Source organism: Miniopterus schreibersii (genome assembly GCF_964146895.1).
Source record: "Miniopterus schreibersii genome assembly, chromosome: 11".
NCBI classification, from domain to species: Eukaryota; Metazoa; Chordata; class Mammalia; order Chiroptera; family Miniopteridae; genus Miniopterus; species Miniopterus schreibersii.
Genome location: NC_138111.1, coordinates 57,261,998 through 57,272,858, shown reverse-complemented (window position 1 = coordinate 57,272,858; position 10,861 = coordinate 57,261,998). Strand labels below are relative to the sequence as shown.

Sequence of the window (10,861 nt, the reverse complement as noted above, 5' to 3'; positions counted from 1 at the left end):
AGGAAAAGCTAAAGGAGTTCATCACCACCAGACCAGCACTACAGGAAATGTTGAAGGGTCTTCTTTAAGAAGAAGCTAATGAACAAAAGAATCTGACAAACTAAATAGATTCAGAGACATTGACACATGTAACAGACAATCATATTTCAGAGGAAAGAGGGAAGGGGGTTGGAGGGTGGGAAGAGATTAACCAAAGAAGTTATATGTATAACCCATGGACACAGTTAATAACGGGGTGAAGGCCTGGGAAGGGGGTGGGAGGGAAGTAGAGGGGATCAATTGGAGGGGAAAATGGTATACCTGTAATACTCTCAACAATAAAGATAAATTTAAAAAGTAAAAAACAAAACAACAAAACAAAAATAACCACAATAACATATCACCTTCACACCTGTTGGAATGGCTATTATCAACAAGACAAGTCATAATAAGTGTTGGAGAGGTTGTGGAGAAAGAGAAACCCTCCTCCACTGCTGGTGGGAATGAAGTGTAAACTGGTACAGACACTATGGAAAAGTTATCATATGACCCAGCAATCCCTTTTCTGGCCATTTACCCCCCAAAATTGACATTTATTCTTAAAGACATATGTACCCCAATGTTCACTACAGTATTTATTTATTGTAGCCAAGACACTGGCAACCAAAGTAACCTTTGATAGATGACTGAATAAAAAAAAGTGGTGTGTATGTGTTTATACACACACACACACACACAATGGAATGTTACTCAACCATAAGAAAAGATGAAATGCTGCCATTGTGACAACATGGATAGATTTTGTGAATATCATGCTAAGCGAAATAAGTCATATGGAAAAAGTCAAGAACTCTATGATTTCACTCGTATGTGGGATATAAAACTGAAAGCAACAAATAAACAAAAAGACAAAAACTCAGACCCAAACAGTATAATGTATTTTATATTATAGATTTGTACACTTGAAACCTATATAATTTTATCAGCCAATGTCACCTCAATAAGTTTGATAAATTTTAAAAATAGCACACACACACAAAAAACTTGATTCTGTCATCCAAAAGATTAGCTGCCATTCTCAAATGTGTGTTATCCATGAATAAGATAACAATTTTATATTTTTTTCCTTCAGATATTTTGTTGACAAAAATGTTATAAAAGGTCAAGGAGAGGGATCTAAAATACCTCCTGTCTTGGCCACTGTGAATAATGCTGCAATGAACATGAGTGCATACTCTCAAAACCTATATAATCTTATTAACCAATGTCACCCCAATAAATTTAAATGAAAAAATAAAATAAAATACCTCCTCATTGACATGGATTTTCTCAATATTCTTTGACATGCTTGCTCAACTTTTTATATATTTACTCCTAGTTTTACCAACATCTACTCCACATTTCTTGATGAAGTTATCTATAGAATGGATTTTAATAAATATTTGATATTTAAAAGCAACTTTCTGACATGTATTTTGATAAGGCCACATTTGTGCATCCAGTTTAACATTATGGACATCCTCCTAAGACTATATGTATAATGTGGCAATTTTTACTTGGAGATATGTGACACAGTCTGAAATAAAAATTAAAATGTCAGTTTTTTTCAATTACCAAATTTGCCAAGGGGAGAAAGAGACATCTTCATGGTTCTCACCCTTGTCTCCTTTTTCTCTGAATCCACCATCACTATCATGGAATTCAGAAAGGGAAAATGGTAATGAATTTCTCTGATTTGGATAATACTTAGTAAGCATAAACAAAAAAGGTTTTAATATTTCACACAGCTCCTCTGAAGTATTACATCAAAACAGCTTCAGTTTGAAAAAGGTCAATGTCAAACAACTAAGGGCCTATATTTGCATCATAATGGGATTATTTGGAGATGTGGGCCCAGGGACTGAAGGAAGAAATCTGAGCGGGAAACTACCCTTGACCTGAGGATGAGCATCTACACTGAGGCATCTGGGAATACTACGCAGCTGTAAAAAGGAAGGGATCCTACCTTCTGCGATAACATGGATGGACCTGAGAGTTATAATGCTAAGCTAAACAAGCCGGTCAGAGAAAGACAAGTACCATATGATCACTTATATGTGGAATCTAATGAACAAAATAAACTGACCCACAAAACTGAAGAAGAGTCATGGATACATGGTACAGGCTGACAGCTGTCAGAGGGGAGGGAGGTGCGGCAGGCGGGAATGAAAGAAGGCGAAGGGAACAGCCAGGAACAAGTAGGTATTGTCCATGGACGCCAACAACAGTGTGGTGATGGCCAGAGGGAGGAGAGGGCAGGGTTTGGGTGCAGGGGGGCAAAGGGGGAAAAATGGGGGACATCTGTAATAATGTTAACAATGAAAAAGGAATCGGGCTGCCCTAAGGAAAGAGATTTGCCTATATGAAGCTGATGACACACTAAGTCTCAATTTCTGCGTGGGAGATCTTTTCTATGCACAGTGGTATAAAATAAGGTGCTTTTCCCTAAGCTTCATATTCTGAAGGCTTTTTCATTTCAAAGATTTAAAAATGTCTAAAATACATTTTAAAAATAAAGAGTTGAATGGCTAAGACACCTCATAAATCGCTTCCTTAGTTCCAATTTCACAGTTAGGAATTTCTACAAGGGGAAGTCTTAAAATCCCTATAATCCTTTGTTTCAGCAGAAGTTGCAGAGAAAAACAGATTTGAATCATATGCTTTTCAATTGTCACCTCAGCTCTCACCCATTTTCACAGAATTGCTAGATGAGAGCTTAGACCAAGAGGCCTGAGTCAGATGAATTCCAAAAGACCAACCCTGGGGTTGGGATTGGGCAATAATTCTGATCCACAAGACCATCAAAGTGAACAAAAGCCTCCTCTTTGCTCATGTCTTTCATGATAGACCTGAAATTGTTTACCAAACAGAATGGATGTTCTCCCTCTTCCTCTCACCCCTAATTAGAGGCTTAGGAGTTCAGTCCTCAAGCAGCATCCATGGGCATAAATGTCAAGATCACAAAGAACTCACTAGTATAACCACAATCTCAAATAGTACCAACAATACTGGGTGGATTGTTTTTGTACACATGGTAATAAGACTGTGAACAACTTGAGCCAAGGTATTGTATCTTAGTCACCTCTTTGTCCCCTGTGTCTAGTGCAATGCCTGGCACAAAGTAAATGCTTAATAAATTGTTGTTAAATAAATAAATTTCTACGCTAATACTTTTTAAATTTATTTCAGTCAGTGTAAAACACTCCTGATTGTTGACACTATTATTTTAACACTGGGGGTGAACCACACTACTGCTGAGCCACTATTTCCTCACATACAAAGTTAATGGTTGAACAAGGTTACCTATTCTATAAAATTAATTAAATTATAAAATTATTGTAAAGGGTATGAAACATATAAAGTATCATATAAATTAAGTTTTAAGATTATAAAATTATTTTTTAATTGAATACAGCCCAAATGGATGTTGTTCCAGTCCTAAAGCAAGTTAGTCTCTCAAATGGACACATGCCCAGCATTATAGAAACCACATAAAGGACTTAGCAATTCTAGCGTTGTATTTTTAAACCAGATCTCTGTTGTATAATATAACTTCCTTGATAGTGCAATATTTTATGTTTGGCATCCTCTATAGGATCTAGCACTTTTCACACACAAAAAATAGCATTCAGTAAATGAATTAGTGCAATGGAAACAACATAAGAATAACCAAGGATTCTAACCTGAATGGCATTTAGGAGATTCAAGAACCCCATGAAATTATGTGCAAAACTGTGTGTCTGAAGGTCATTTCATAGAAGTCTTTGGTTTTATCAGATCCTCAACGAGTTCTATTACCCAAAACGGTTTTCTTCACTCAGTTTGTAGCAATTGAATATCGACTACTTGCCAGGCATTGTACCATGGTCCAGGCTTAAAATCTAAAGTATTTTTATAAATAATGAATATTAATTGCATCAACTAATTTTACAGGATCTGTTTTCTCAAATGCACACATTAAAATTAATGCATACTATATTAAACATATTTACATCCTAAATCAGTGCTAGATAAAGTGCAATCATTTAATATGATATTTGCTGGTAAAATATACTTTAGAAATATATTCTCATTTGGCTTCATGGGAAAGCCTTCATGATGAAAGAACTGATAGGGCTTGAGTGAGTCACACACACACACACACATACGTGTAATTTAAGAAATCTCTGGTGAATCATGCTGCTCACACTGTTTAAACCATCTCTCATTCACCAACTATCTTACACCACAGCTGGGTATCTATTTACAATAAAGTTACTGTCCTTTAAAAAAATGATGACAGGTTAAAAAAAAAAAACCTCCATAAAATTGTTTTGTAAGCAGTTTTCTCAGGGACTTTCCATTGATTGAAATAAACAGCTTTCAAATGCTCCAGATTTTTAAAATCTCAAGAAAACCTCTAAAATTTAATAACTATTTTTCTCCTTTGGGAATCTCATAATCTCTCTTCAGTGCATTAAGCATCACCTATCTAGAGTCAATCAATATTTATCTGAACAGCTATTTAAGTTTTCTGAATGTTATTTTCACCTTTGAGAATGACTACTGTATTCTTGTCACAAACACATAGAATATTTCCCCAGATACAGGCATAGCTCTCTAAAAGCCTAAAATTCTCATCCACAGCAAATGTTCACTTTATAGTATGAAAATTTCTATGTAGCATAATCTAAAATAACTATTTCAAAAAATGGTTACCTTATATGAATTAGGAAAATTAGGAAACCATTGGATTCTATCTATACTCTTATCAGAACTGAGTTGCAATTAGTGATAGTGGCCAGGAGATGGCAGAGTCTTATTTCCTAAGATTTACTTCTTGGGCCTTTGTGTAATTCACAAAGTATACTTTAAGGAGAAATGTTTTATTAATGGCACTGTTATCACAAATGACAGATACGAATGAAAAATAAGACATTCAGAAACAAATAAGGAATTTAAATTTCTCAAAGGTTTTACTTATTACAACTAATCATTTATATATGAATAAAATATTTTAAAATACTTTGAATAACTTTTTTTCTCTCCAGTGTACAAGGAACAGGAGAAAGTTTAAAACAATCATTATTTAGAAGTACCTCAAATTTTCAATTCTTCCTTTTGGCTAATTTTATATTACGCTGGATTGTTTTATACTTACAAATGTATTTTACAACTATAAACTGCACTTTTCAATATAATAAAAACAAGTATAGTTCTAAAATAGAAAATTTACAATGTATATTTTAGGCAGAAAATGCATTAGCTTAAAATAAAAGTATTTCTTGAAATGGCTTTATTTAAGGCACATATAATGTTTAAATACTTCTTTCACTTAATAAATGCTAAAGAAGTCTTTAGATCTCAAGTTTATTATATTGCTTGTAAAAAGTGGCATCTTTAGTAATCCACTCACATACAAAGTAAACACATCAGTGGGTGTGGGTGTGGGTGTGGGTGTGGGTGTGGGTGTGGGTGTGGGTGTGGGTGTGGGTGTGGGTGTGGGGTTGTAGTGCATGCCTTCTAGAAATACTCCAGGAAGGGAGAACAGGCAGATGTGTCACAGATCGTCCTGATTCAGCCTGGAATACAGTCTGCTAGCAGTTACGGAGTCTTTACTAGGGTGGTAGGAAGAATCCCTAATCATCCCCGGAAAGGCATAATCCAAAGCTGGGTGGAAGGGCAATGCTGGCACCAAGCCGGGAGTCAGGTAGGGAGCCATGAGGCCAGCCAGCCCTCTCCCGGGAGGGGGGTATGCCAACCGTAAGGGACTGACACCTAGCCTAGGACCTAAGCTGTAGAGACCCGCATGGCCTCCGTAAGCAGCAGACGCGGTGTGAAGAGGGGAGAAAGCTGACTTATTTCCTAGAGCTCCCAAGCCAAGTGCAGCTAAGCTGCAATGCGAAGCGGTCTGGAAAGCTGCACATCCCAGCTCTCCGGGGCTGGCTAGGCCCCTGGGGCCCCTGGGGCCGGGGGGCTGCTCTTTCCCGCTCAGGACCTGTTCGATGGCTTGGACCACGTCCCCTCCGCAGACGTGCAGGATGCCCTCCAGCCGGCTGCGCCTGTGGCCCGGGAAGATCTTGGTCAGGATGTCAAGAGGGTCTCGGGGGCTGGAGGACACCGAGCGAAGCCTGGCTCTGGGAGCAGGGAAGTTTCTGGCCCACTCGCTCTCGTTTCCCGATTCCCGGTCAGAAGACGACAGGGACCTGGGGCTCTCTTCGCCTCCTGACTGGTCCCCAGGGGGCGAAAACAGAAGGTTACCATCCTTGTTTGAGTTCTGCAAAACAGATGACCGAAGATTTTGTTTTCCAGTGACACCAGTAGCCTTAGGAGGCGATCCCAGGGTAGGGTGATGGGATTTGGAGGCGGGTTCTTTTAGTCCACTCTGGAATGAGTCACATTTACTCTCTTTTTGTTCTGGAGGGAAAGAAAAGAGAGAAAAAAAACAGTCAAATCAAGGGAAAGCTTCCCAGACCACAGTGCTACTCACTTCCCAGAACACAATGCTACTCACTCAAAAGTAATGCTGGAAAAAATAGCTCATTCCCTCAGAGTGTATTAGTACTTATTCATTCACTGCAAGAAATTTTAATGAATTAGAATTTTATAAGATCATTTGGAAATGCCAGTGTTGGAATAGTGGGGAAATGCTATTTATTATGCCATTTCAAGATCACAAAATTATATAATATATAAATGCAGTAGTTATTAAGGAATCATAAGTGAGAGTCTATTTTTACCCCAAATTGTTAATGTAACACTGATATCTCACACTGTTTGCCCCATCTTGGCAATCTGAAGTTTTCCTAAATGTTACCCTAGTTTTGTTGTTTTCCAAGTGAGTCTCCTTTTCACAATGACACCGTGCAAAAAGAGCTAAGTAAAATAATTATGCTTAGATAAGAAATCAAAAGAAGAAACAATCTGAGTATGAAAATGAATATTCTATTTAATCACTAATGCTACATTTCTACAGTTGGTTTTTTTAACGCTCACATTTCAGGTTCCAATTAAGTTATCTGAATAATGTGAAAAATAACAAAATTGCTTACTTTACTTCAAATCTAAACCAACAACGACGATTCCTGTACCAATCTCAAATCACACCAGTCACATATTTCATTTTATGTGAGAGATGATAGAGTTGGTATTTTTTATAATTCTCTGTGAATTATAAAATTTTCAATCCCTAGGAAAACATCAAGAAAAGAGGTTACAGTAAAATTGTTTCTGAAAGAAAATTAGAAACTACACTATTGCACGATTGCAATCTGTATGGATCTTCAAAGTGTGTGGTAAAAATAACACATTAGGTGTTTGTTTCAAATCACAACTCCCTTCCTATATTAAGGGGAATTTTCCAAAAATATTTTTACACAACAACCTGATTTTTCTATTTCAACATGTTGAGCATATGAATATTAGTAAAACAAGAATATCTTTAGGAAAATAGCAATGCATATATTCGTTAAGTAACTTTTATTTTGGTTTACCCTATAGATATATTTTATCTCTATTTCCATTTAAAAGAGTAAATTGTCAAGTGGGGTACTCAAAATATTTCAGTGAGACTTCCTTCTTCTAAAAAGTTTATGAATGCAACAAAAGAAATATTGCCTAAAGCAGTGATTTGCAACCACAATGTACAAAACTCCTGTGTTTTCTCAAGGAGAGGTCCTAAATTCTAAGAAAAAGATCTACAGTTTATTTTAAAATTAAAGTAAGTGTACAATTGAAAACTTTGATCATTAAAATGCTGTCATTATATCAAACATTTAACAAAAGAAAGGATGTTGCTCCTGCAAAAGTACAAAGACTCTAGTATTTTCCACTTTCATTAAAACTCCTCTGATGAAGTCTGCAGGTAGACAGAGATTGGCATTGGTCTGCCCTTCCATTTTATTTACAAGGATGATTCACTAAATATGATCCCCTGGACATACAAGGTATCAAAATTTCATCCCTAAAGCAATTTATATACATTTTTTTGTTATTACATTGTACTCATGGAGTCTAATTCATTGCAATAAAATATTGATTGCATGAGACTATGTAGAAAATAAGGTGTCTTTAAAATACTGTGATGTCATTTATATCATCTCTGTTATCTTGACTCCTGTTGCTCATTTTACTTCTTTACTTTTATCACTGCCTATTATGTCTTGTAGTTTTGGGGCAAGTATAGTTTTCCTCATTTTGAATATAAGGTCCTTTTGTGTAGGCAAATCTTATTTACCAATGAACAACTGTTAGTCTTTGTCTCATGAGTGAGTCAGTTAAATACCTTCCCACAGTTCGTGGCTATTGAGTCAGTTTAAAAAAGCCATGAAGCTAGTCTTCCAAAAAGGGGGGTCAGCTGAAGCAAAGAACAAAATAAAATAACTGACTCTATAGACCAGAACACTTTGGTACCCCTCCAAGAAAAACATATAAATCAATATCTAGCAGAGGTTCGTCAGCCGAATCTCACTGTCAATTTATCCAATAAGGCATAGGTAAAAAATCATATATGCCTTATTTAAATACACAGATAGTCTTTTTTATTTTTTTCAAAAGCACATTCTGTGATCTAAGAGCTGCAATTTTCACAATCCAGGGATGTTTTCTAATTAAAAACTTACTGTATCATTATTGTATAATTTCATATAATACAGCATGTCCTGGATTTATACAAAAATACTGAAATGACATTTTTCACTGCTAGCGGGCCCTATGGAGGACTATGAAATTTACTAAAATACAGGGGGATTTACATTAGCAGGAAAAGTTAATTTGGGATAACTCAGTCAAATGTGTGTGTGTGTATACATAATATATATCATATATATATATGTATGTACCCCTCCAAGAAAAATATATAAATCAATATCTAGCAGAGGGTCATCAGCCCCCATATATGTATGTATATTTATATATGACCTAACACAGTATATGAAAGTGATTTGCAGATGGTAAATATGAGAAAGTAATTAAAACTCTGTGGATAAGAATCCCTAATATTGGGCTTTGAAATTCTTATTAATGTTTTTACAAATCTGGAAAACATTTTTTTTTCCTATGGGAAGAGCTGAAACTTCAACTATTAGAGCATTCTATCCTTCAGGAGGCTGACAGATGGGGGTGGGGGGTGGAAGAATTAAAAATTGAAGGGAATGGAATGAAAAGAGTTGGGTGGATTTCAGTCTCTTCCCCACTTCTAGCTGGCTCCAAAAATTTGCCCCAAAGGTAAAGAACTCTACCCTCAACGATCAGTGAGGTTCCCACATAAGATCAGAAGATTAACTCTGGTTTTATAGCTGAAAACAGGGCAGAGCAAACTCAAGACGCAGCTCCTCTCACTAACCGGGCTTGTCACTCAGTGCCCACTGGAGGCTCTGCTCACACGAGTCATAGAAACTGGGGCGCAAACTCCATTCCCAACATGAGCTGGAATGGGGCTACTCCCCCTTCACCTTTTCATGATCTTACCCGATCAACTGAAAGAACAAACTTTTTCCAAAGTGGATGTGCCGGGCCTCAGCCCCCCTCTTTAACCTCCCACTGCAGAGCGCGGATTCCCAGGACTGAAACAAGCGCTTCTTAAAAGCAACTTCCATCGCCCGCCTCCGGGGCACGTTGCTTCTTTCAAAACGCTGGGTGTGTTTTTCCAGAACAATCATTTTTTTCTTTTGCAAAGAGGAAACGAGAGGCCAGCTCACCTTGCTTTTCCTCCGCGTACTCCGGCCGGCAAACCTGGAAAGCAGGGGTCGCCGCACCCCTCGCCCGTCGCCCGGCGTCGGGTCCCAGCGCGGCCGCCCCCGCAGGCCCGCCCGCCGCCGGGCAGCTCTCGGTCCCGCTGCTGCCCCCGGAGGGCCGAAGCCCGGGCGCCGAGGGCGCCGAGGGCCCCGAGGGCGCCGAGCCCAGGAGCCGCGGCAGCCCGCGGGCCTCGCTCTCCTCCTGCGCCTGCTGCCTGCGCAGCGCCACCTGGGCGGCCATGACGCGCTGGCGCTCGGCGATCAGGGCGCACTTGGCACAGGCGCAGTCCCGCCAGCGGCAGAAGCGCTTGTGGCCCTTGAGCGCCGAAACGACACCGTGGTTGCGACAGCGGGCGCACTTGGGCGTCCGCGGGTAGCCGCAGCCCACCGTGCCCACCGCCCTCTCCAGCCCGGGGGCCGGCGGGGAGGCGGCGGCGGCTGCCCGGAGAAAAAGGCTGGGCGGCCGCAGGAAAGTTGGAGGAACCGGGATCCCCGGCGGCGCAGGGGCCGCTGCCACCGGCCCCCGGGCCGGGAGGGATCGGCCGCTGCCGCTGCGGTCTCGGCTCCCGCGCTGCGACGGTTCCATTCCCAAGAAGAGTCTGGCGAGGGGTGGCGGCGGGAAAGCGCTGTCCACGCCCGCGCGCTGGATTCGGGGCCGGGGCACCGGCCGTGCTCCCGCCGCCTCCCACCCACGCACCCACCCGCCCACCGACAAAGTTTAGCACAGTTCCCGCAGGGAGGTGGGGACCGCCGCTTCCCGGGGCGGGAGGCTCTAGGAGGCGCAGGTGCCCGCGGAGCCTCCTCCAGTCCCGGGGAGCTCAGCTCAGGCCCCGCGCCCCGCGAGCTCCGAGCCAAAGGCTGCGGGGGGAAAGGGGAGGGGAAGGGGAGGGGAAGGGGGGCTGCCCCGCCCCGGGCCCCCCGCCGCGCTGGAGCCGGGCCGCGGGCGGGCGGGGCCGGGAGCGCGGGCCGTCGGGGAGGAGGGGACACCGGCGACGCGGGAAAGCCCCGGTCTCCCGCTCGCTTCCCCGCCAATCCCTCCGTGTTTGCCCGTGTAAAACGCCTTCCAGCCCTCTCCGTGCCTCGCGCTGCCCTTCTTAAGCTCAGCAGCGCGTTACGCCCGCCTCTCCCCA

The 10,861-nt window shown here is 41.1% G+C and overlaps 1 protein-coding gene across 1 annotated transcript; it reads right to left on the bottom strand.

Moving 5' to 3' along the window:
• Positions 1 to 5,048: 5,048 nt before the first annotated feature.
• On the bottom strand, positions 5,049 to 10,384 carry DMRTA1 (DMRT like family A1). Its single transcript, XM_081151184.1, has 2 exons — positions 9,696 to 10,384; positions 5,049 to 6,414 (listed from the first exon to the last, which is right to left on the bottom strand). The coding sequence occupies exons 1-2, from the start codon at positions 10,315 to 10,317 to the stop codon at positions 5,558 to 5,560; spliced, it is 1,479 nt and encodes a 492-aa protein (XP_081007310.1). The 5' UTR covers positions 10,318 to 10,384; the 3' UTR covers positions 5,049 to 5,557.
• Between the last annotated feature and the right edge of the window lie 477 nt (positions 10,385 to 10,861).

Coding starts and splice junctions, on each gene's coding strand:
- DMRTA1 (XM_081151184.1), bottom strand. CDS start 10,317: ATGGAACCGTCGCAGCGCGGGAGCCGAGACCGCAGCGGCAGCGGCCGA. Junction 6,415..9,695: donor GTACGCGGAGGAAAAGCAAG/GTGAGCTGGCCT, acceptor CTTTCCCTCCAG/AACAAAAAGAGAGTAAATGT.